We start from the raw sequence: 27,272 nt of genomic DNA, 5'->3' as shown, positions 1-27,272 counted from the left end.
ATATCTGATAAAGAGTTAGTATCCAAAATCTATAAACAACTTATCAAACTCAATACCCAAAAAACAAGCAACCCAGTTAAGAAATGGACAGAAGACATGAATAGATACTTTTCCAAAGAAGACACTCAGATGGATAAAAGATGCTCAACATCACTCATTATCAGGGAAATGCAGATCAAAAGAACCATGAGATACCACCTCACACGTCAGAATGGCTAAAAGAAACAGTAAGTGTTAGCAAGGAGTGGAGAAAGGGGAACATTCTTGCACTGCTGGTGGGAATGCAAACTGGTGCAGCCACTCTGGAGAACAGTATAGAGGTTCCTCAAAAAACTGAAAGTAGAACTACCCTATCCTTAAGCAATTGCACTATTAGTTATTTACCCAAAGGATACAAAAATATAGATTCAAAGGCCTACATGCACCCTGATGTTTATAGCAGCATCATCAACAATGGCCAAACTATGGAGAGAGTCCAAATGTTCATCAACTGATGAATGGATAAAGAGATGTGGTATGCATATATATATATATATATATATATATATATATACACACATATATACACACACATACATATATACATATATATATACACACACATATATACACATATACACATATACATATGTGTATATATATACACATATGTGTATATATATACACACACACACACATATATACATATAAAATGGAATATAACTCAGCCATCAAAAAGAATAAAATCTTGTCATTTGGAATGATATGGATGGAGCTAGAATGCATTATGCTAAGTGAAATACGTCAAGCAGAGAGAGAAAAATACCATATGATTTCACTCATATATGGAACTTAAGAAACAAAACAGATGAACATATGGGAAGGGGGTGGTGGGAAAGAAGAAAGGTAAACCAACCACAAGATACTCTTAATGATAGAGAACAAACTGTAAGTTGATGGAAGGAGATGTTTAGTAGATGGGTGATGGTATTAAGGAGGGCATTTGTTGGGGTGAGCACTGAGTGTTGTATGTAAGTGATAAATCACTAAATTCTACTCCTGAAACCCATATTGCACTGTATATTAACTAAAATTTAAATTAAAAAAAAAAAGTACGTGGGGGTGAGGGGCGGTTAGTAAGAGCTAAAGATGGATCTGGAAGAAGGACATGGAGAGAGGTGACAGGGTACCTACAGAGCCACTGTCTTTGGGGTTGGGAAAGAGGTGGAACTCTGTGCTCCAGCCTATTTGCTCAGCACAGGTAATACCCACGAAGCCACCCCCAACACCACAAACTTCCCACTGTGAAAGGAATTTGCACTACCTCCATGCTCTCACTCTCCTAGTGGTTTACTGACTAGGGGTGGCCCAGCTGGGAGAGTTTGTACTCTGCCAGCAGAAGTCAAGCTGAGAGACTGCATCCTGAGCCTGTGCCTGATCCTGAGAATGTGAACTACAGGTGCCCAGCAGCTTACACTTAGTGTCCTTGCATACTGGTTTGGGCTGTGATTCAGAAGCATAAACATGTCTCTGATTCCAAGGTTTTATTTTACTGTCACTACACCTGAATGTAGTTTTTCCATGTAGATTTGATAAAGAGAAGACAGAAAGAAAGAAAGAAAAAAAGAAAGAAGAAAGAAAGAAAGAAAGAAAGAAAGAAAGAAAGAAAGGAATCAAAACAAAGTAAAGAAGATGGATTACCAAGAGAAGCTTGGCAAATTGTCTAAACACAGACCAGAGTTCTCACAGGACAGAGCAGTCTCAGAATAAATGAACTGCCTCAAAGTTTTCACTATTCATTCTTGAGAGAAATTTGGCATAGGGACAGTTTTTAAACTCTTATGCTTTAGGCAATATTATCTTTCCCCACCTTTTGCTTAGCAATCCAAGATTGTATATTTTGGAAGCACATTATTCATGACATATTAAAGCAAAGCAATACTAGTGAATTATTCACTGAGAAGTTATTTCCATTTACAATTTTGACCTCAGCTAAAATTCCCAGTATTATAGCAAGTTGCTTGCCATTTTGTCAAAATAAATGAACATTCCTCCCAAGTTTCCAGTAAATAGCATGTGTGAAGGCTGAATTAAATATTCCCAATCTTAATTTAACTGCTAATACCATTTTGTAATATTCATTTGTTTTAAGAAATGGCTAATTTTTTAAGAAATGTTTTTTACTATATTCTCATTCACTATTTTTCATTATTTTGCTATTTACTATTGCATTTACTGTCTCAAATGATATTTTCCCTTGGGGTTGTATTATAATATTAAGAAGGTACAATTTCTCTAAATGGCTCACTCTAAAACTGGTAATTACAACCCCTCTTTAATTCTTTAAATTCTGGAAATAGCCATTTTATATAAATGGGAAAACCTACCATGTAATTATTGATATTTACTGATACCCTAATAATTATTGTGCTTTGAAAATAGTAGGCAATTTTGCCTAAATAGTAGGCAATTCAATAGTGATTCTAATTCCCATTTCTAGCTTAGACAACCAAACAAAACATTTCTGGGAGGAGGAACTAGTGCTTTCAGCCCATTGTTTATTTCTGTAGCTTCTTATTTTCACATGATCTCACTCACAGTGTGCTCTAACTACATTGAACTACACTGGCAGACCCCAGGATATGGTATGTTCTTTCTTAACATTTGCACATAACTTTTTCTGTGAGGCTTTTCCTCCAACTAATTTCCCCTAGCTAAATCCTCACAGACCTTTGGTTTCAACAAGCCATCACCTCCCCTAAGAATCTTTATTGAATGTCCTTAAGACTGACCTATGTGTCCTTTCTATATGTTCCAGTAACACCTTGTCATTCCCTGGATTTAGACTTATATCAACCTGTCCCCCACCTCCAACCCATAAACTCCTTAATCTCAAGGATTATTACTAGCTTCCCTTTGTATCCCCAGTCTCCAGTTAGTAATGAGTGCTTAATGTAAATGCCCTGAATGAATTAGCAACTAGGTGGATCATGAGACTACCTGGAAGTCCCCTAAAGACCTTTCATTCATTTTCCAGGGTCAAGATCTTCCTGTATATTATGAAAGTTAGTTTCCCTTTAGGGAAGGCAAAGTGAAGAACAGACTGGAACTCAAGCTCCCAGAGGAAATGGGGAAAGGTCATTAATTGAATTATTGTTTAATTATCTTGATGTTTAACTAATTTCCATTTTAGTTTAGCAACATTTTAACATCAGTTATAGTGAAGATAAGAAAAATTCAGATTGTTTTCTGATAAATAAATAAAATATTTCTCACAGCTAGTTATTATACTAAGGGAAAAGAAAGGAACAACAGTTTGTATTTATACTTTTTGTTTATTAAAATTTCTTGTAGTTCCCATAAAATGAAGGTATTAAAAAATAAAGCACATTTTCTTGCAAAAGAAAAGGAAGACTAAATTATGGTATCAAACAGATGTGGATAATTTAGTTGTTATAAAATACTGACATTAGAAATAGGTTGTATCAAAGAATTTTATCTGTTTTAAAAAGAAAAAAAATATTTTGTTTCAAAAAATACTGCAAATACTGCATCATCTTACCCATTTTTTTTTAAGTTCACATTAACCTGAGATAGATTTATATGAAAATTTTAGAAAATTTCTCCTTTTTAATGTTGAAAATATTTTCAGGTTTACTTTAGAATTCCAGCTGTCAAAATGATCTTCAATTAAATCATCTTTGGTAGCAACAATGATTGGCATTGAAAATGTCAACTCAAACACATCAAGCTAAAAGTGAGAGCAAATTTGCATCTTGTCCTTAGACTTGGAAGACATAAATTCCACCAATTTGTAGTCTGGTTCAGGTGAGGTCATTTATTGTATGGGTCACATTTTTAAGAAGAGCTATTTAAAAAACATTTTGTATGACACCAAAAAGCCACACGACCCTTCTATGCCAGCACCTCCAGTGTTGGGGACTAGGAAAGGGAAGGGGGCTGGAGTGGGTGATGGCATTTCGGGAGCCAAAGGGAATAAGGGATGCCAGTGGAAAGAACTCTAAGAGGAGTTTCCTGAATTCAGAAATTCATGGGTTCTTGCTGGAGCCAAAGACTCCCCCAGCCTGGGCAGCCCCAGGACCCAGGGCCAGCTCTGCAGGGAGAGCCATTGTCTGCCAGCTTCTTGTGGATGCAGAGCTCTTCCCACATCACTGCTGACAAGGTTTTGCTCAAGCCCATAGCATAGCGGTCCTTCCCCACTGGTGGAAATTGCACATTTCAGGAGAAATGATGTTTGTTTCTTCTACCTCATCTTCTCGCCATCTCACCTGGTTTCTGGAGCCACTCATGACTTCCTAAGGCTGGAAGTCTTCTTGAGATTTCACCCTCTTTGCCATTACCTGACATTTTAAGTTCTGCTTTGGGGGATATGCAATGGAGACAAGGGCTGAGATCAAGATATTGACCCAAAAGAGCAATTTCTCTTTCTCCTTGGGTTCCATCTACAGCCTTAGATACCCTTTGAAAACTACCTGGGAGTTTTCAAACACAGACAGCAAGGGCTAATGGCATTCCTGGAGAAAATAGATCTGGAGTAGAACAGGCATTATTCATCTAGGCTTCTGAAAATTTGCAGATAAACTCAGTCCATCAGCCTCAGCAGTGAGATGGATTAGCATGAGCTAGGAGGTTAGAGACAGGGATGATGGAGGGAAAAGGCATATTTGAAAAATGCTGACAGGACTTCTTATCTACTAGCTCTGGAATCCCTCCCACCCACCAGGCTGCCCTTGGCCCTCCCCTTCTACTACTCAATGCTCATTAGTGACTTCCTGACTTTGGGGAGACACCCATGGGGTCAAGTTGCATTGAGTGGGCAAGAGGAGGGGAGGTGGAGGGTGGGCACCAAGTAAAGGAGGCAAGAGGAGGGGATTGACTGGGATTTTAGCTGGGGACCCATGGTCACTGGGGTGCTTGAAAGTTTGGCAGGGGAAACTGTCCTGGCAGCAGATACTAATTGCTGGGGGAGTGAGCAAGTGTGGGGAGGGGAGGGAATATTGAAAGAGACTGGGTTCCACTGCTTTAGTTTTGAGAGACCTGGTGAAATAAAATCCAATGACTTTGAGAGCTTCCTATGTATAAGAAGGGTTATAGGTGCTGAGAGGGAGTAAAAGAGGGACACACATAATTTCTGGTCCCTTTCCTATCTCTCCCCTAGACTGGTTGCCCATGTGTTCCTATCTGAGGGGTTCAAGGAGCCCATGGGCAATTGTTGTCCAGGATGCAGAGGCAAAGATTACAGGCTTTCTGTATTCACACCCCACTCCCCTCCAACAAAGCACCTCCAGTGGGCCTCCTGCCTCTCCTCACTTCTCTTCTTACAGAATGCTCCAGACACATTGATACCAAGTAAAAGGGGACCTATAGTGCCCTTCCAGAATTTCCAGTGGCTCCCAATTGATGGGCTGGGGGAGGGGGGAGGACAAAACCTCAAGAAATGACCAGCCATCATGGCAGGAAGGGAGGCAACCCATCTGGAGTCCTAGAGAATGTGCTGTGAGGAGAGTGCTTCAGTCAGAGCCTAAGCTACAGGCTAACCTGCCAACCAGCCATCTTCCACTCAAAATGCTGCCGGCAAAGTCCCCTTCCCACCCTCCATGCCAGCCTACACTTGTAACCACAGGGTGGCAGGGGGAGGCAGAAGAAGGAAGAATGGATACAGGAACAGAAATGTCCAGTAAATTCAATCCAAGACTGACAGATGGGATCAATAAGGCGAGCCAGTCTTAGCACCCTATAGAGTCCAATAGATCAAGACACAGAGTCAACAGAGACAGTGGGCAGTGGAACAGACAGGGAGACATACCCAGAGACAAAAGAGAGGAAAAAGAGGAATATCCAGAGAGCAGAGTGAAAGATCAAAGACAGATACAAAGTGACACCCAGAGGCCAGAGATATTAGAGACAGACACTGTCTCCGAGACAAGAGTTAGACCCAGGCTCAGGGGGTCTGAAAGCCATACACCCAGAGCCAAAGACAGATCCATCAACATGAGGCCAGGGCTGAGGAAATAGCCAGGGAAGTGCACACAGAGAGGGAGGGAAAGGCAGACAGAGAAGGAAAAGGAGGTGGTGGGGACCACAGGGAGAGGCAGTGAGAAGGGACAGATAGAGGTTGCAAAAGGTGGGATGCAGAATCTGCAGAGTCAAGGATTCTGCTGACCTCTCAGAGATAATTTAGGGTATAGGGGACCTATCTGGGATGTAATTTCGGGTATGGGGGGATTTCAACACTGTCAAGTAGAGGCAGTAGTGCCCCTTCTTCCTGAGACTAATGGCTTCTTGGGTCCATCATTTGTGTATTCAGTCCAGACTCTAAGTAGGCTCCATCTTCTCCATCTCTGATAAGTCTTGCTTCCATTTGAAGATTAATGTTATGGGAAGGAGGAGGTACCTTCCTTTGGTCACTATTCCAGGGTCTTGGAAGCTCTATGTTTTGAATGCCTAGAGCAGGAAGCTCTCTAGGCAAGGACAGTATCTTTTTCTTTATTCCTCCAGCACCATGCTCAATGCATATTCAGTTAGAATGTGCTATGAATACTGAGAGATTGTCTCAGGAAATACCTTCTAGTGAATCTTAAGCCAATTCTCTTTTAGTTTTATTCATACAGTGATGGGAAACATGGGTGAGGCAGTAGGATAAATGGTGTTGGTAGAGGAACCTAGTAGGAGATTTTGGAAGAGATGGCTGGGGAGGGTGCTTCTATCCTTGTTTAAAGGACTCCTGAGTGTTCTCTTTAGCTGGATATAGAACTGGCCTCCAAATCACCACAGGCTGACTCCAAGTAGCTCCCTACACTCTCCTCCTGCCAACCAGGACCTCTTCCATACCCCGGACCCCAGGAAGCTTTCTTACTTCTAAATTCACATCTTGCTGTCACAAAGTCCTGAACAAAGTCCCATTTAAGTCCTCACTCCACCCACTTACCCAGACAGGATCCCATTAGTCTTCCATTGCCCACCTCCAGCTTTCCTCCAGGATTCCAGCTAAGCCACCTCCATCATCTCCCATCCTTTCCTTGCCCTGGCCTTAGCAAGATAGAAACCCCAGAAGCCACACCTCCCTAGGGTCCTGCCTCCCCAGGGCCCCACCTCCTGAGGGCCCCAACTGTCTGACACTCTCTAAGCTCCACTCCAACTCCTGACTGCTTGGCCAACCTCCTTACCTGTCCCTGGGTTTGACTTGCACTTTCTACTCAGGTCTCTCTCCTCTGAGGTAGGAAAAGACCATAGGTAAGTGATTTCTCCTTTTTGAGGTTGGAAATAAAACTGAGACAGAGCCAGAGAGGAAGAAGGCTGGGCACGAAGTGCACCTGGATGTCCAAGCCCTGTAGGATTTGAACAGGAGGTATTTCATTGGCACCATAAATAGATTGTGGATTGGGGTTGCAGACCAGAGGCCCTGCAAGTTGGGAAGGGAGGTAGGTTTGCAGGGGTCACAGTAATTTGGTCCTCCACACCAGAGAAATTATCAGCTCTGTTGAGGAAAATATGAAGCAGGGGAGGTTATTCCTTGGCACTTCTCCAGCATCCTTCCCACCTCTTTTCCCTGCCCTCCTTCCTGGCCTTTCCTTATTGGCTCAATACAGAATTTGTTTATTCATCTTTGTCTTTCCCACAGGGCTCAGCACATAGTGTGCTTAGACATGTTCTTTGAATTAATGAAGATTCTTCCACCTGGCTCTTCTTTCCTCTTTCATGTTTTGCCACACTTTCTCACTGGAGATTCTGAAAGTGTGTCACATCTTCTTAGGGAGGACATTGGTGTGGAATCTGCAGAATAGCAGGTCCAGATTGATACGGTGGCGCCCCCACCATCAGAAAGAATTTGAGGGTCTTCTTTCTCCATGCTCAAGGAGCTAGATATCTATTTTTACAGCTGCTGAAGGTATCTCCTTGCTTTTCTTATCAAATTTTAAAAAGTTGTGGTGGGGATTGATTAGAGTCTAGTTCAAGCTGTAGAAAAAGATTACCAAATTCTTCGGAGTGTGGCTACCTAGTGGTCTTTAGAAACACTGGGTCTGCAAGAGGCAGTTTGCTGTTATCACAAAATATATTTGTAACTCTTTAAATTTAAAGGTCCTTGGAGTATTAAACTGTTCTCAGCCCTCTTCCTTTCTCCACCGCCATGTATACTGTGGGCTGTACCCCAATACTAGAAGCCCAGACAACACTTATCCATGCATGACACCTGTTTTATTGATTATATATGGCAAATGTTTATTCCTAAATTGTCTTTATCTTGCCCTCTAGCAGTTCTTGGGTAACTTCTCTACATTTTCAATTGACAAATGTTACATGCTTCTTGAAGATAGATTCATTGTAACATTAATTTAAGCAAAATTATGTGGAAAGGACAATTTCTTTCACTAAGTATATCCTGAATTCATAAATATGAGCTGGGATTGTATTCTTTTGATTTATCGGCATCCCTTTTTTCTTTCAGTATCATAGAAATTGCAAAGCAGAGTAGAGATTAGAAATAATGAGGGAAGAAGAATAATGATTGTCCCTTAAAAAGTGGTGGTTGAAGCTCTTTGTGGTAGATTATGTTGCCATCTGAGTGGGGCAGATGGGTCTTGGTGGAGAAGTCATATGGATCTATATTTGGATAAGAAATCAGGACTTTGAAGCATGATACAGCTTTCAAATGACTTAGATGATCTGGTGTCTTTCCTGCAACAAAACAAAATGAAACAGTTAACTTTCAAAGGGAACAGGTGGTAGTATAGAGCATCTACCTAGAGTCTATAGAGGAAAAAGAGCACAGTCTGGTGAGAGTGAACAGAGGAAAATACAGCCTGGTACTTACACAGGAAACAGAAGAACACATTTAAAGATATGAAAGATGATAACCAGCGACATAGTTGACCTTTCCTAATCTACCTTGTGTGCAGTGTAGTACTATGGGTGTGTGTTGGGAGAAGGTCCATGGAAGATGGAGCCGTAGGCTCTGACCTCGCACAACTGCTAGACTAAAAGTGGAGACAGGGTATTGGTGATACATGGGACCAATGGATGGACTTCTAGATTCTCTTTTTACAAGGCAAGGAAGGATTTGGGGGGGAAAGAAGCATAGCTTTTATCAAAACTTCTTGGAAAAAAATATGAGAAAATCAATGTTTACTGTAGACAAAAACTATACAATGTTACAGTTGTAGTTTGGAAAATAATGTAGTGAGACACTTGGACTTCCTTCTAGTGCTTTGTCCTGAGGACTTTTATTAGGTATTCTGTTTGACAGGATTCAGGGTTGAGAAAAGGCAGTAGAGAATCATAGGGGAATATAGAGAAGTAATTGATTTTCACTGTTGACATCGATGTATCATATCACTTTCTAATCCCTTAATGGCACACATTTCCTGACTTTCTGTTTATCATTTGAAAAATCTAATTCTGATTCTTCCTGGTAGCCCATCTAGTTTCTGAATAACTCTAGAAGCAGAAGTTCAGATTTTTCTGATTTGTCAAGTTGATCATCTTGTTTTAGTGTGATTGAAATATTAGGAATTTCCAAAACTGGATTATGACTGAAACTAAACCTGTCAATGTGTCAAATCGTGAATGAGGAATGTTGCATTTAACTGTGTCTTCTCCAGAGTTATCCAAAAGGGACTAAAAAAAGTACTTTGTTCACAACCATCCCAGAATGATACTACATAATATGGAGTCTATACAGCCTCTAGAGAAGCTCTGGCTATCTGCTTGTTTACCTAAATAATGGTGCAATGATAGTAGTAAAGTATGTGTATGTAACAGGGACTTCTTGGTATTGTAAGAAGGAAGCAAACATGTTTTGGTCTACATCTACATAAATTTTGGTCTATATTTGGCTGGATGGATATGGTTTACATACAACTGGTGTGAAGCATGTTAGTTTGCATCAGGATGGGTTTTCAGTGACTTGGAATTCAGCCTCTGCCAGACTGGAATGGGATTTGAGAGGTGCAAGCTGGGGTTGTAGAGTAAGTAGGTAGGTGAGTTGGAGGAGGTGGATGTGTTTCCTCTTGGTGTAACGAGCAGAATGTTTGGAGGCTGCCATGCTTTCAAGTTTAAGACTTGGTTGCACCTAGTAATATTTACTTGAAGAATTAGGGTTTCCAGCCTCACTGAGAAAAGATGAAACCAATTCTAACCTAAGTAGTTTTTATTTTAGAAAGGGAGACAAAGGCTTCTTCCCAGTAACTTGAAAACAGAATATAGTACAAAGTAAGATCACAGGTGGGAGGATGCCTGGTAAGTGATCCATTTGGTAAGGTTGTTCTCAGAAGACTCCTGGGAATAAGTTTGGATATTTATTTTCTTTAGTATGAGCTGAATTTGGTTACATCAGCTTTCTTTTCAACCTTTCAAGGAAGCTATCTGTCATATACTTCTCTCTTCCTAGGCGAGAAGATACAATTTTATTACTACTGCAATGGTTTCTCTCTCTTTTCCTTTTCTGCACAAAGACTGGGAATTATTATCATTCATATTATCATCATTATTATCACATCCTAGTATCTAGATCTGTATTAATATCTTTTGCAATTATTTAACTGGATCTGTCTAGTTGGGCAAACTGGATTTACTTGTTCATATAGTCATGGGGTTTATTTTGTGTCTTTGGTGGGAGGCATGAAAGGACGGCCTAAAAGAGACTCTATTTATTGGATTATGGCCCAAGCAGAAGATGTAGCTTGAAATGATGTTTTCCTAGGAAACAGTTATACATAATGCCAAGATGGGGTAATTCCCCCCTGTTCCATGTGGCCTTCCCAGGCTGACCCAGAGTGTACAGAAGATACTCACTAGTTTTGCCAACACCAGAAAATGAGGCTATTACTATTGTTATCTTCATCAACTACAAAGCTATCTGGAATCTTGACATGCTTTTGCTGTGACTCCTCATTTCTGAGTAGGAATACCCTTCCTGGTTAATAATTTATTTATCTTTTACTTATCTTGGCAAGTGGAGAAGTGTTTATGAAATTCTCTTAACTGTAAATTCCCAGAGAGGAGAATTCTCTATTTGCTACCATTGTCTTACAGTGTGTGTAACTGAGTGTGTGATGATTTGGGGATAATGGTGGTAATGTTGATAATTTAGGAGAAGAAAAATGTTGCTTTTTCTTGAGTTATTTTGCACAAAGAATCAGTGTGGTGCCTGAAGTTTCTAACTTGGAATTTTCCTTTGTTAACATTTATATTTAGTTGAATCTGATGTTGAATAGATTCAATCCAGTCTTTCTCACTTAGAAACTTTTTGTGGTTTCTACTTGAGGGACAATCCAATTTCTCACTTTAGATCCAACCCGAAGTTGATACCAATCTGGGTAGTTATTTATAGAGAGTACAGAAAAAATGGTAGCCAATGCAGATTTTTTTTTCCCCTGGGAGATTACAAGGACATTTTACGGATACTTCCCTATCCTTCTGAAACAAGTGCAATCTTATTCTACACACCATTCAATCATTTGACTATTGTCCCACTCCTCCCTTCTGAAGGCCAACCTTAGTTTTTACAGTTGTATCGTGTCACATTGCCTAATGACAAAGCATTGGGGCAATTATTTTCTAAATAATGTAAAGCAGTGAAAATCATAAAAATCTGTGTTGTCTGTTCAGTTGTCACACATCAAGATGATAAGAGTGGAGTAAATCATAAATATGACAGACATTGTACTTTATCTCAGCTGACTTAGGTTACTGCCTTTGTACTTTCACTGTGTTGTGGTGAAAGACTTGGACCTTAGTTCTTGTGTCAGATCTCTGACATCACCAAACTGGGCTGTAGATCCTGGGGTACTTCTTGGCTATCACCCATTAACTCCTTGCACCTCAGACTTCAGTTGGGGTAGGAAAGGGAAGCTTCAAGCATCATCAGGCAGAAGCTCTGCTCATGGGAACGACCTCACCACCACCCTGACTGTATATTCTCGTGCAAAATTCTAGGTCAGTGAGTTATACTACTGGGCATTAATGAGGGGGTCAAGCGGTGAGGGGAGAGCAGAGGGCAGAGAGAGCATACTGGTGAGATTAGATATCTTTCTGTAGGTGTGCCCAGTGAAGCTCAGGGAAGGAGGGTCATGTTGAAAAAAATTTGGAAAGAATGTGTTCTAAGTAAGGAGGGAAAGTCTATGTGAGGGCTATGTTAATGCCAGCAAAATGTGCATTTGTAGGGAATTATTTGTCCTGTTCAAGCTGGAGACACAGAAAAAGTTATTAGTAGGAGTAAATTGTAAAACAACAGTGAAAAAGATTTAGAAATACAATCTTATAATATTATAAGTTTGGATTTAGTAGAGAGCAGAAAAATGCAAGTTTGGTTGGAAGTGTGTGTGTGTGTGCGTGTGTGTGTGTGTGTGTTTAAGACTTGAGAAAAATGTCTTTTTCCAGAAGGAGGGTAGAGAGAACTCACACTTCAGTTATCTGGTGCATGTAGTGATCAGAAAGAATGTGATTTAGGGTTTTGTTCTACTTTAAGGACAACACTCTGATGGCTACTGGGTGAATCTGAGTGAGAGCTGAGAGGATCTCATTGTTTAGAGTTACTAATTTTATGGACCAGGAGGGTGGACCAGGGAGTATGGCAGGACGCTGGCCCTGGATATGCAGTATTTGTAAGCCATAAGAATCTACTAGGTAGGGATCTAGTGTAGACAAAGTGCCAAGTGTCTAAGTGATTTCCTGTCAGCTTAATTGAATTGAGGGCTAGATTAGTGATCCCCGAATATATGAAACCAATGATTTCAGTTAAAAATCTTACATTCGTTATTAATTTTTATTCAATATCCATGATTAAACCTAGGATCCTTGGAGGCTGCTCTGTCGTTCCCCTGTTTCTGGACATATTTGGATTTTCCTCCTTCTGAAACTAAAATAGAAAGACAAACCTTTATCTTCTTTGTTGATCTTCCTATGCTAGTACCATGTACATAATACCCATTATTCCTTATCTCATGCCCATAATAACTTTAAAAAATAGTGAGGAGATCCAAAAATATACAAAGAGTCTGTACCAATGCCTGATGCCTTTGTGCTCATGTTCGACATTGCTCTAGGTGCTGTGAGCTCAGAGCTGGTCACAGACATGGGTTACATTAGGGAACACTAATGCCCATTTTCATATTATACTAGGTCAGGTCTCTGGTTGTCAACAATAACCAAGACATAATAATCAATCTGATATCGCTGAAGTCATTTTTTTCCAGCACCACCCTGACGTTTCAGGTCTGGAATTGAGTTAATCACATTTTAGAGTTACTGGAAAACTGACATTTTTCTAGTATTGGTTCTTCTGGTTTAAGGATGAAGAGGAGATTGCCATTATCTGACAAATATTTACATTTTGCTCCCCTTTGGCAGCCAAATCGTGGAGCAAATGGCCAAGTGAATTAGAAAGAATAAAAAGATGTTTTGTTAAACCATCTCCTTTAAACTGGAACCATCTGTCTTCCTACCCTCCTTTATCCCATTTGGGACAGTCCTGTTTTACAGATGTTTCCCAATGGTGTATGCTGGTGTATGCTGGCCATCAATGATAGCTGAGATTTGGGAAGGCCAAGACTGGTGGTGTTAGGTTGTCAGGGAAATTGCAACCATCTTTCTGCCATTGGGCTCCCATTTTAGAAAATGTCCACTCGCCACCCCCATCTTCCCTTGCACAATGAGAACCAAGGTTTCATTTTCTTCTCTAGCACTCCCTAAGTGCACTGAAGGTGGTTTATTTCTTATTAAGAATGAAGCTGTAACTAGAAAATATTTGGAATAGAATGATCAAAGAATAGGATGATTGAAGAAATCTCAGGAAAGTGACTTATATTTGGCCTCTAGAGATATATTACCTATATTTCCGCTAAAAGCCAAGCAAAAGGGAATGGGCTAATGTTATGGGCAGGAATTACAACTAGCTGTAAAATCATCTCTAGGAAACTACTGAATTAGGTATAGGGCTGCTTCAGAATCTTTCTTGGCATCTATAATGATGGCCTGAAGACATTTTTACCCTAGATTAGGTTTGATTTTAGCAGGACATGGTTTAGATGGAGCTTTCAGGTTTAAGGATCCCAGTGCTTCTAACTCTGGCCCATCAGTATCTACTTGGGAAGAAAGTGGATACATCAGCATAGGGTGACCTGGGCACAAAGATAAGAACTGGATCAAATACTCCTTTACTAACCATGTCAGTCTTGACTCTTTATGGAGGTAGGGTGCTGCAAGAGAAAAATTATGGTCTTTGAAGTAACAAAGAACCAAATTCAAATTCAAGCTTTTCTACATACTGGCTATATGAGCCTGGGACTGTTGTCCAACCTCTCAGTCTGTAAGGTGGAATAATAATTATTATTTCATTGGGTTGTTATGAGGATTAAATAAAATAGCATATGTGCATTAGTTGCAGCTCAACAAAAACTGGGTCTCTTTGGTCCCCCTCAATGTTTCCCTAAATCTTGCACATATACCTGGTACTCCTATTTTCCAGATACCATTTTTCTCTGCTTCCTGAATCTATACGTGTTTCCCAATGACTCTAGATTTGAAGTCTAGGGCCCTGGTTTATTAGTTTGTTTTCATCCCACAAAATGGCAGTAAGGATATGGAATTTTTAAAACTGTGGTAACATGAGCCATTTTTGGTGCTCCAGGCATTTTTACTGCTGACAATTTTGGTTATAAATCAAAACCAAGAGAGTTCTATCTTCCCACCCACTCCTCTGATCTAAAGTTCCTGATTTGGGACTGGATCATTCACGGTGGGATTCAGCTCCAATCAAGTGTAATGTCAAGCTTCTTTATAAAGGGAATTCAGGGAAAAATAATGAGGATATCTTTTCTCTTTCCAAAAAAAAAATCCTACTTCTTGGAGTCTTAAGATGTAGTAGTCAATCAACATAACTATATATTCATTTTCTATGTCTTAAATGTCTCTTTTGGTTGCTTGGTACAAATATGAGCAGATCCTTGTCTGAGTAGTGAGAATTGGAGGTGGGAGTGTGGAATTCAGAAGGAGGAAATGTATGGATCCTGTCCCTTCTGGAAGCTTTTAGACATTAAAGGAATTTAAATGACAAACCCAGGATACCAGCTAACAGAAAGGGAAAATTAGTTTCAGCTAAGTGTCAGGATGGGCACTAAGTTCTGGCAGGCAGATAGGAAGGGTTTGGAGATGGGGACCAGTCAGGATGGCTTAGGAAAGGCATCTCAACTGTGGGTGGAAAGGTTGTAAAATAGAGTTGGGAAGAGCCAGAAGGTCAAGACTGGACAGAAAGGAGTGAGGAGGGTATCCTTGGCAGGGCAGGTACTTACTCAGGCCAGAGGCTCATCCCAGGAAGGGTAAGTCAGGATGCGAGAAGCTGAGTTAGGAAAGGGGTCTGAAGGAAGGGGGAGAATTAGGGTGGGGCTCTGACAGCTGGGTCAGAGGGTCTGGACTGAATATAAACTATTGGAATAATTGCAGATTATTTCACAGAGAAAGGGCATTTTTGGACATGGCATTTGAGGATGATGTTTCTCTGTGTTGTTATAAACTCAATTTGTGGTAGGCTCTTTCAGGATTCCCAGTCATGGATTTGCCTTCTCTTCTGTAAGTTTGCTTGTTCATCCGTTTGTTCTGCCTGTTTCTGTTGGAGTCATAAAATATGATTATTTAATTCCCAGATGTTTTTTGGGTTGATTCTCTGGTATCTTCATATTTTGTCTGTAGCCCACTGTCCCTCATCTTCAGTAAAAGTGAAAAAGCACAAGGACCACCCTGCATAACAAAGTTGAGGGGAACAGAAATTATCAAAAGCCTTACTCCTCTCCCACCCTACCATTCAGGTGGTCCTCCTCTGGGATTCTGGCTCATGGTCCACTGATGGACTTCAGGAGAGTGTAGGACATTATTTCAAGGTGGCCAACATCAGAGGGCTCTGTGATTCAACAAATGTTAAGAACCACTGTTGTGTCTTTCTTGGGAGGTAGGTGACTGTGGATGGTTCCCCAGAGAGACAAACATGGTACAAACATCCTTAGTGCTCAGTAATGAGCCTCCAGAGACAGAGGAAGGAGATGAAGGAGAAAGAGGATTTGGGAAAAGGGAAATGGGTTCAGAGGGAACTGGTGGGAGGGGTGCCCCATCTTCCCTTGTTTTCCAGCCTCTTTCTAGCAGGCATTCCTTCTCTGTATTCTCTATACCTGATAATTACAGATTTTGATCCTCCTTCAGTGTAAATCTGTTGAGTGCCTGCCATTTATCATGTTCTGAACCAGTTCCTTTCACAACATCACCTCATGCAATTCCTTTGTTGAACCTGAAGTGCACAGAGTGGAGTCCACCCTTCCTCAGTCATGGCTGTTTGCACCATTGCTTTCTGTAAGGCCCTGTATCAATGCATGCTATCTCCCCTTTCATCTGGATCTCTATTATCATTTCCCACCTTTAGTGGAGGTACTTGGTTTAGTGTATTTAATAAATACTATTCTGGTCCATGCTCTACATGTGCATTTAGATACATTCATCCACTCAACAAATACACAATATTGACTATGTGTCAGGTACAGTTGTAGATGCATGGAATATAGCCAGAAGCAAAAAAAAAAAATGTGTTTCATGGGGCTTATATTCTTTTAGAGTGAAACATCATGGCCAAATAACTAAAACATATACTACCTTAAATGGTGATAAGTGCTGGGAGTGGGGGAAGGACAGAGGAATAAGATATGTTGTGGGTAGTTGGGGGGATTGAATTTTTTATGGAGTAATTGATGAAAGCTGAGCTATACGTATGCTATGTCATCAAATGCAGTAAGGAAGCATCCATGTGGATATCTGGGTCCCAAGTGGTACAGTTATAGGGGACAGCCAATACAAAAGCCCTGATGTAAGGTCTTACCTGGTATGTTAGGAGGCCAGAATGGTTAGAGGCCAGAGGTTAGAAAAAAATAACTGAAAAGAGAGAGAAGCAGAGGCTGAGAGTTACCAACATCAGTGACAAATACTCTTGGACTTTGTAGTCCATTGTAAATGCAGACTTTGGCTTCTAATCTGAATGGAAATGAAAACCTGTGGGAGACTGTGATTAGAGGAATGTTGTAACATTTTTAACAGATATCCTTGACAAATATATGGTATTTTTTGCCTGTTTTTAAATGTAGATAAATGACATTGTGCTATACACCTCATATGCTTCAATTACATTACCTAACATTGTTTCTGAGATTTACCCATGTTGCTGCTTGTAAATCTACTTTATTATTCCTGACTGTTGTGTAGTATTTCATTGTGTGCATACGGCACATTTTACTTATATATTCCACTAGTAACAGATACTGGCATAGCTCCAACTTCTTGCTACCACCGTAGTACTGTGATGAACATGCTCGTATGGGCCTCCTTATGGATTCAGGAGAGTTTCCTTGGAGTGTTTACCTCGGAGAAGGATTGTGGGGTAGGAGGGTGTGTGCATCTTAATTCCACCAAGGCTATGCTTCAGGATAGTGGCCCCAGTTACACTGCCCTAAGGAGTGCATCATGATTTATATTTTCTCATCCAATTTTCATGTTGATCCAGCAAAGGAAGTGAAGTTAATTTTTCTTGTGGATGAGGAAACTGAAGCTTAAGCAAATTATGCTAGTTTGTATAGTGAAGTAGAAGAGCCAGCACTCAAATCCAAAATTTCTGACATGATATTCATTGTTCTTATCAATACAGTGCTGACCACTGCCTCTTCTGGAAATAAGATGAGGCAACCACAGGGAAAGATTTTATTATTATTATTATTATTATTATTATTATTATTATTATTATATTTGAGCCTCACATATTTTTATATCTGGTCTAACTTAGCCTAGGACACCATACGGTTTAGCACCAGCATGTATGAGAGTGTCTAATTAGAGTCCTTAGCATTTCAAGGAAAATTAAACGGAAAAAAAAAGTTTTCCTTGGTTCATGATGGCTATCAAACAGGCTTGAGTTTCAATGGATGATGTTGATGCCAGTTATTTAGAAAGGCTAATTGTTTTTCAATGTTTGGGGACTTTAGATAAGAATCCAACATTAAATATTAGATAGATATATTATATTATATTATGTTATATTATATTATATTATATTATATTATATTATATTATATTATGTACATATTGTATGCTAGGCACTGAGCTAAGTACTTTATAGGCATCATTTCTCTTACTCCTCACAAGTACCCTATGAAGTAATTACTTTTACTCCCATTTGACTGTTGTAGAAACTAAGTCCCTGATAGGTGAACTAATTTGCCCAGAGTTATCAGGTGTGAGGTTGAGTTGCAAGTTGAACCTGAGCAGAGCTTTACTCCTGCAGAGCTTTACCCCGAACTACTAAACTGTGCCACCTTCTTGTGAAGAAAGCTTTTAAAATCTCTTGTTGAAATTTAGGACAATGTCTTGTCAGCTGGGGTGGTTTAGACCAGTCATGGGAAGTACAGTATTAGTTGGGCAAGAGTGTCTAGAGAGGATCTGAAGTTTGAAAATGTCCCCGGATGTCTTCATTATGCCTCCCTGTGTCCCCCAAACTGAGAACCTCTGTATTAGGACATCCCATCTATATTATAGGGCCTGAGTGTGATGCCTTCAAAAAAGTAGGTAATCTCTAACTGGGCATGGGTGGTTGGTTGCCTGTAACCCCCAGCTGCCTTTTATTTTTAAAACAGTGTCCTCAAAGCCAAGCATTCATTATCATCAATGTGTGGCTCATCACCGGTGGTTTTCTCTCCACAGCTTTTGTTTTGATTGTCATCTTCAAGGAATAAAGTACCATTTATATGTTTACCTGAGCCAGGTTTATAAAGGTTGCTTGACTACAAAGTATGTATTTCAAAGTCAAGTAGACAGGAATTCTGCATTATGTGCTCTTTTGGGTTTCTCTTCTCTGTACATTTGTTCAACAAATACTTATTAAGCACCTAAGTCACAGTCTGATGGAGGAGACAGGCAGTTGACTGGAATTTTGCTACATTAAGATAAATGGCACGTGGGATAATCCTGGTGCTATGAGAGCACATAAAAAGGGCGGCATAAGTGTCAGGGGAGGCTTTCTGAGACAGCAACTTTTGAGCCAAGAACTGAAAGAAAAGTGGGGGTTAGCTATGTGAAGGGGCCTAGAAACCATTAGAGGCAGGGGGATAGGGTGAGTATAGAATTTCACAGCTGGAGCAGGAACTGGGCAGGGGATGAGCCTGGAAGAATCAGCACAGATCAGATGATGAAGGAAGGATTATGAAGGAAGGACAGTGGGAACCACTGAAGGGTTTAAAGCCTGGGGGTGGGTGGGGGACACACCAGTCACATTTATAGTGTAGAAAGGTTCCATGAGTGAAGAATTTACTCCTTATCTATCGTATCTATCTCATATGCTTGTTGGTAAATCACAACATGGGAACTGGTGGGTGGAAAATAAAGAGTCTAGATGGATTTGTAGACAGAAGGTCTGACTCATAACCCAAGGTTCCTTTTAAGCATCTAAAAGGAACACTTTTCAAACATGACTTGTTCCTTCCTTCTTTAAAAACATCTGTCAACCTTTTCTAAAATTCTCTCAAAACCAAAGCCTGAGTTGAGAGGAGAGTGGAGCTGCAAACTTTGTTTTCTATGTTCTCCACTACGCATTTCTGGGGCATTGCTGTGAATTGTTCACCCAAAACCTTGCTCCCCTTGAAGAGGGGCCTATTTGAATAGCAGCCAGGGAGGAGGAGGAAGGAGGAACCACATGCAGGGCTTGTTGACATATTCAGAAAATAGTTTGAGCCAGTTAAAAATAACTCCTGTAGGGGCACCTGGATGGCTCAGTTGGTTGAGAGTCTGTCTCTTAATCTTGGCTCAGATCTTAATCTCAACGTTTTGCAAGTCTATGTTGGGCCTCACACAGACACTGGACATGGAGACAACTTGAAAAACAAAAACAAAAACAAACAAGCAAACAAAAATTCTTTGTGCAAAATTAATAGGGATTTACAAGTGAGTGTTTTAATACAAGCTCACAGAGCAGGGCAGGGTCTCCCAGCAGCTGGTAGCTGACATCGCAGATGGCTGGTGCAGGGTGTTTACATAGCACAAGGTGAGCAGAAGTGAGCTCACCTTCTCTCCTGGAATCCAGAGAGGGAGAAGACAGAAGGAATTGTCTTGGTTGTGAGCTACTGAGCTAGGAGACTTATTTCTTTTCTTGCTGCCCACTGCACTCTCATAACTGTGGGCATGAAAGTTGTAGTTAATTTTTGTCTGGTTGCTTTGGGTGAGGTTTCTTGAATGTCAGTATTCATAAAATGGCTTTTCTAGTTTTGCAGGGTCTGATCTCACAACCATGAGATCATGACCTGAGACAAATTCAAGAGTCAGACACTTAACTGACTGAGCCATCCAGGCCATCCAATAAATAAACATTTTAAAGAAATGATTCTGTAATTGTAACAAAGCCCTCTAGTCTGTGAATTAATGTGTCTTAACTCATGCTTAAGCACTACACCAATGTCTCATGTGTAAATTATTGCACAACAAATTCATACCTTGCTTTGTGTCTTACAGTTTAATTAGTACATGGAACTACATACTAGTGGAAACCAATTGGATTATATCATGTAGTGCATGTTGGGAGGTATTTTGCACTTTTTTGGGGGGGAAAGCAAAGTTGATTTTTCTATGATGTCCTTTGGTATCAGTTTCTGTGACATTTGGGCTGCAACAAGTGAAATGAAACTTCTGAACTTTGGTTTATTGTTTTAGCATTATTGTTCATTAAATACTTATTGTTTACTAGGCATTATGGAGGGATAACACATACCTAATGAAGTATGAAGCAGCAGATTTGAAGCCTGAGCAACAGAAGTCAGCATCCCAACCCAACTAGGCTTAACTAGCCTCACGGAATCTAATCTGAGACTCTTGGATTTCTGGGCTTGCTACAGTGCTGACCCTAGAATCCTCTTCAATTCCAGCCACAATGCTATGTCAGGCATTTCACAGATTTGGTCAAAAGCTGATACGCAGACGTATCCTGCAGCAAGACATGGCTGAAGCTGCCCCTACCAGAAGCCTGAGCACTCTGGATTTAGTGGTCCTGGGTTTGGGTCACACAGTGGGTGTAGGTGTGTATGTCCTGGCTTGTGAGGTGGCCAGCAATCAAGCAGGACCATCCACTATGATCTGCTTTTTGATGGCCGGTCTATCTTCTGTGTTGGCCGGGCTGTGTTTTGCAGAGTTTGGTGCCCGGGTTCCCTATTCTGGCTCTGCATATCTCTACAGTTATGTCACTGTAGGTGAACTCTGGGCTTTCATCACTGGCTGGAACCTCATTCTGTTTTTTGTTGCTGGTACAGCCATCGTGTCCTGTGCCTGGACCTTAGTTTTTGACAACCTCCCTGGGAATGAGATCTCTCAGACCCTGCGTGAGAGCATCTCACCCCATGTTCCCCATGTTTTTGTAGAATATCTTGACTTTTTTGTTGTGGGCCTTGTGTTGTTATTCATTGGATTGCTGACTTTGAGGAATAGTGAGATTTTCCTTGTTACCAAAGTGTTCACACTGCTGAAAATTTTGGTTCTTGTTTTTTTCATCACCTCTGGCTTCATTAAGGGGGACCTGCACAACTGGAAGCTCACAGAAGCAGACTATGTAAAGGCTGGATTCAATGACACCTCAAGCTTGGGGACTCTGGGGTCTGGAAGATTTGTGCCTTTCGGCTTTGAGGGGATTCTCCGTGGAGCAGCTACCTGTTTCTATGCATTTATTGGTTTTGACAATATTGTTACCAGAGTTGAAGAAGTCCAGAATCACCAGCGTTCCATTCCCATGGGGATTGTGATTTCACTATTCATCAGCTCTTTGATGTATTTTGGAGTCTCTGCGGCACTTACGCTTATGGTGCCTTACTACAAGATTCAACCTGGGAGCACCTTGCCTGAGGCATTTCTTCTTATTGGCTGGGCCCCTGCCTACTATGTTATAGCTTTTGGATTCCTCTGTAGTCTTTCTGCCAGCCTCTTGGGCTTTATGTTCCCCATACATCAGGTAATACATGTGATGGTGAAGGATGGCCTCCTGTTCCCTGTCTTTGCCAGGATCCATACTGGCACATACACCCGCATTGTGGCCACTGTGATCTTTGGCATTATTGCAGCAATCATGACATTCTTTTTTGGACTCACTGATCTTGTGGACCTCAGGTCAATTGTGACCCTGCTGACTTACTCCCTGGTGGCAGTTAGTGTTCTCATCCTCCGATATCAGCCTGAGATGCAGAATGAGGGAAATAAAACAGAGGTGCAGGAGGACAATAGACCTTCAGCAGAGCAGCTGACTCTACAGGGACTATTTTTTCCATGCAGCTCCACACCTACTCCACTCTCTGGCCGGATTGTCCGTGTTTGCTCCTCACTGCTTGCTCTGCTGCTCACTCTTCTTTGCCTGGTGCTGGCCCGGTGGCCAGTTCTGCTTTCTGGAGACCCACTGTGGATTTCAGTGGTTGTGGTGCTCCTGGTGCTCATCACTGGACTCACTGGGGTCATCTGGAGACAGCCTCAGAGCTCCAGTCCCCTTTACTTTAAGGTCCCTGCTCTGCCTCTCCTCCCACTACTGAGCATCTTCATGAATATTTACCTTATGATGCAGATGACGGCTGCCACCTGGGCCCGATTTGCTGTCTGGATGCTGATTGGGTTTGCTATCTACTTCAGCTATGGAATCCAACACAGCCGGGTCGCTTAACTTTACTTAAGTTAGGGCCAAAACTGTAGACCTTGAACTCAGCAGTGTGTGTACACAGTTGGCTTGACATCATCACACCTGAATGCAGTCTGGTCCCCCTGCACAACAATGGAGAGTAGTCTTGAATACATGGAAAGCTAGGCCTCCCATAGCATATTGGTGGGGGAAAGTTAATAGAGCTTTGCATTTGTTGTGGAGTGAAGGATTTTGTTTTTGTTTTTGTTTTTGTTTTTGTTTGCTTTTTTAACTTGTCTACTTTTTAAATCTATTTTTCAGTTGTGTCTATAGCTGCTTGCTGCACTTAAAACAATTTTAATTGGGACCCTTGGGTGGCTCAGTCAGTTAAGCTTCTGACTTTTGATTTTGGCTCAGATCATAATCTCACAATTTGTGGGATTGAGCCCTATGTCAGTCTCTGTGATGACAGTGAGGGGCCTGCTTAGGATTCTCTATCTCCCCCCTCTTTGCCCCTCACTCCCTTCTCTCTGGAAAGTAAACACACATTAAAAAGCAATTATTACTAAAAGAAACTAGAGAAAGTGTTTTTGTTATCTTAAGGTAAATATGTAGCAAGGAAAACACTGGATCATATGGCAGTTCTATTTTGAATTAGTTGCAGAACAAGCATACTGTTTTCCACAGTGGCTACACCTATTTACATTCCACCAACAGTGTATGAAGTTTCCTTTTTCTCCACATCTTTGCTAACACTTGTTATTTCTTATCTTTTTGATTTTGCCTATTCTTACAGGTATAAAGTGATATCTCATTATGGTTTTAACATCCATTTTCCTGATGTTTAGCAATGGTGAGCATCTTTTCATGTGTCTACTGACCATCTGTATGTCTACCAATAGACGTTGGGAAAATATGTATTTAGGTCCTCTGCCCATTTTTAAATTGGATTATTTGTTTTCCTTGTGCACAGTTGTGTAAGTTCGTTATGTATTTTAGATATTAATCCCTTTTGAGATATATTTTTGTAAATATTTTCTATCATTCATTAGGTTGCTGTTTTGTTTTGATGATGGTTTCCTTTGCTGTGCAAAAGCTTTAGTTACATGAATTTGAAAAGATATTTGTACATTTATGTTTATTGTAGTACAATTACAATAGGATGGGGTAGCAACCCAAGTATCCATTGATAGACTAATGGATAAAGAAAATGTCACACACACACACACACACACACACACACACAGGAATATTACTAAGTAACAAAAAAAAATAATGAAAATATCCCATTTGTAGCAAAAAGAATAGACATAGAAGGTATAATGCTAAGTAAAATAAGTTAGTCCCAGAAAGACAAATACCATATGTTTTCAAAATATGTGGGATTTAAGAAATAAAACAACCAAACAAAGAAAAAAAAAAAAGGCAAAACACCACACCCAAACTCTTAAATACCAATAACAAACACCAGAGCAGAGGTGGGTGGCATGGGTAAAATAGATAAAAGGAATTAAGTGTGTCCTTATCTTGATGCAAACTGAGACAGGTATAGAATTTTTGAATCATTATATTCTACACCTGAGAGTTCTATAACACTATATGTTAATTAATATTTCAAATAAAAAATAAAAGAAACTGGAAAAAGACAAAAGAAAAGAGATGAAATGTGACCCCTGCCCTTAAGCTGCTTATATTATAATATGAGAGGCACAGCGTAGCTGTAACACAAAATAGAGTATGGTATCATAAGTAATATAAAAATAAACTGTCCTGGGAATTAAGAGGGGAGGATGATCACATGGGGTTGGCACAGGGGTAAGAGTTGATTGGTGAAATCAAAGAAGAAATGGTAGAGGAATGGCATTTGAGTTGGCTCTCTCCAAGAACAGATAGGATTTTGCACATATGGGTAGAAGGGAGAGATTGTAGGCAGAGAGATGGACACAAGGAAAAGCACAAGAAAAGAAAACAGTGTTCAGAGCAAACTGAGCAGGCTGTGTAGCTTGACCCTTTGCTGTTAGAGGGGCAACAGAACATGCATAAGTGGATTGGAGCCAGAGCATTCCTCTGAGCAGAAAGGACTTTGGATTTGAACTCACCACCCTGCTGAAAATCCCTGGGGTTTGTTCTTCTACTTAGTGATAGCTGAATTATTGGACTTGAAAATTTATCTACTGTTGTCTTCTTGGGTCCACCTGCTCAGAAAGTGCATGGCTGAGAGCCAAGTGTCCTTGGTCTTGTTTCTACCACTAACTAGTAATGTGAGCTTGATCAAACTTCTCAGTTCCCTCAGTGCTCTGCTTATTTATCTGAACATGAGAGTCAGAACTGATCATTTCTAAAGTTCCACTCATTTAAAAAAATTCTAAGATTTCCTCTGGGGCTGTGTCCTGTTGTTCTCCCAAATAGGTCTCTATTGCATGCACTCTGAATCTTCACTTTGGCCACTTTTAAGTACAGCTCATTGTTGGAGCTGTAGAGGTCCAATAAATAATATCCCCTATTCTATTCCTATGTTTGGAACTAATGGATTATCAAGACATAGAGACAGATGATTAAACCATCAGCTTTAGATCTTAGCCTAATTGGCTTACAAGTCCTGAATCACTAGACAGACTTACTCCTCATCACGAGTAGTGTTGAACACTGCCTGCCTCCCATCACAGGAGGGATTTTATTAGATTTTCTAATCTGATTTTATTAGATTTTCTCATGTATGAGCAGGTTGGAATGCACGTGTCCTTTAGACAGGTTGGGGCTGAATAAAAAGGAAAACCAACAAAAGGTTGGAAAGGGCTGAGATGGGCATGTTCACTGCTGTCTCTTCAACTCACCAAAGTCATAGTGAGAGAAGGGGGTTGGAGAAAGACCAGGAATACTTAGTGGTGTTCAAATTTCAGCAGGTGCCACCTCACCTGGAGGGCTTGTGACAAGAGATTGCTGGGCTCTGTCCCTGGTGTTTGTATTTCAACAGGTCTGGGTGGGGCCCAGAACTTGTACTTCTAACAAGTTTCCAGGTGATGCTGATACTGCTGGTCCAAAGACATCACTTTGAAAACCAAAGTTCCAGCTGAAGCATCTTCACATGTAAAGTTGAAACAAGGGAAACAGAGGTGCACTTTGAAACCTTACCTTTATTTAATGAAACATTTACATTAAAATATCGTTGTTAATCCTTTCATAGTGGGGGAATCTTGGTAAATCATTTCACAGTGTATATGTATATCAAATCATCACAATTTACACTTTAAATATCTTATAATTTTATATGCCAATTATACCTTAATAAAGTGGAAATAAAAAATACAATACCACAGAAAAAATACCCCTGTATCTTAATTTTCTTTATTTTATTCCCTTATCATAGATTATACATTAGGAGTATATTTTGTTCATTCCCCCAGAGAATCCAGCTGGGCACCAAGTATATAATGAGGATTTAATAAATTCATGTTAAATTGAATTGAGCCTTACACATTTCCATGGTATAGAAATTTCTTCTTCCTTTCAGGCTAGCAATGTGCTACTACTCCTTTAAAACTATCTCCTGGGAGACTTCTTTGAGAAACAGCCTTTCTCTCCATCCAGAACTATATCTAGAAATGTATCTGGATCAGTACTTAACATCTAGACCTGTGCTCAGGCACTTCTAGTTTTGTCTGTATGTGGCTCTCTCTGAGTTCTGGAGACTTTTCTGTCTGTTCCATCAGAGTAGAGTCTTGTTCAGGACAAAGAGTAGGTTCTCTCCTTCCTGTTGACCCAAAAGTAAGTGCAGTGTTATTCATTCAAAGAGCAACAGGGTAAAGACAGCCCTGGGGTAGGAGAATGCCTAAAATGTCCTCCCCTAGTCCTGCTCCATCTATTCCCATGGGATTTGGTGGGAAAACCTAGATACTGAAATTGATAGAAGGCCCAACCTAAGCTACCTGTCTCCAAGCAATACCTGAAGATGTCCAGTGTGCACAAAACAAGCATCTTTTTTGAAACAGAGTTTTTGCTTGGCATACAAAGGCCCCTGTTTTTCTGCCAATTTACCTATATGGCCTGCCTTAGGAGGGAGGTATAGAAAGCTAATTTCTTACTCATGTAATTTATCATCTTCCCAAAAGGGAGTAATTTAGTCCAGGGAAGCCTGCTAGAGGCAGGATTACCCATATACCTACCAACTCCTTTGGATGCTCTTTGAGGGACTGATGAAAAAACCTTGTGAGAGAATCTAAGATTCATTGGAGAGAGAGAATTTATAGCCCAAATGGTGAGAAAACTGCACTGAAATTGGAGGAATTAGTAACTGAAAAGTGATTGAAGCATCATTACTTTGGAAGGGAAGGTATGAGTAAAAACTGAGAATGAGGTATTGGTCAAGAGAGACTTCCTGGAGGAGGATTTCTGTGAAGCAATTTGGGAAATAAAAGAGGGACAGGTGAGTTGGAACAGAAATTGGACAATAATTCTAGGCTACATGGACCTTTAAGAGTCAGGAAAAGATTAAGACTCTTGTGGCAGATGTATGTTATCACATTTGAAGGGAATTTATGAGTCCCTTCATCTGGAGGGACTCCTCATCTGGAGGAGAGACAGACAGCAGGAGATGTACAGATAGACTCCTCCTGGG

At 40.5% G+C, this 27,272-nt stretch overlaps 1 protein-coding gene across 2 annotated transcripts; it reads left to right on the top strand.

The window, feature by feature from the left end:
- The first annotated feature begins 859 nt into the window (after window positions 1-859).
- On the top strand, window positions 860-23,401 carry LOC101091379 (cationic amino acid transporter 3-like). 2 transcript variants are annotated; one of them, XM_045061523.1, is made up of 2 exons: window positions 860-7,216; window positions 20,756-23,401. In XM_045061523.1, the coding sequence occupies exon 2, from the start codon at window positions 20,939-20,941 to the stop codon at window positions 22,700-22,702; it is 1,764 nt and encodes a 587-aa protein (XP_044917458.1). In that variant the 5' UTR covers window positions 860-7,216; window positions 20,756-20,938; the 3' UTR covers window positions 22,703-23,401. The 2 variants fall into 2 exon arrangements, with proteins under 2 accessions (XP_044917458.1, XP_044917457.1); XM_045061522.1 differs by having other exon boundaries at window positions 860-7,233.
- Window positions 23,402-27,272: the final 3,871 nt, after the last annotated feature.

The sequence above is a fragment of the Felis catus genome, chromosome B4 (genome assembly GCF_018350175.1).
Source record: "Felis catus isolate Fca126 chromosome B4, F.catus_Fca126_mat1.0, whole genome shotgun sequence".
NCBI classification, from domain to species: Eukaryota; Metazoa; Chordata; class Mammalia; order Carnivora; family Felidae; genus Felis; species Felis catus.
Note: the sequence above shows the minus strand (reverse complement) of the source record. Positions and strands in the feature narration are given on the sequence as shown.

Excerpts from the sequence above, each read along its gene's own strand:
- LOC101091379 (XM_045061523.1), top strand. The coding sequence starts at position 20,939 with ATGCTATGTCAGGCATTTCACAGATTTGGTCAAAAGCTGATACGCAGA.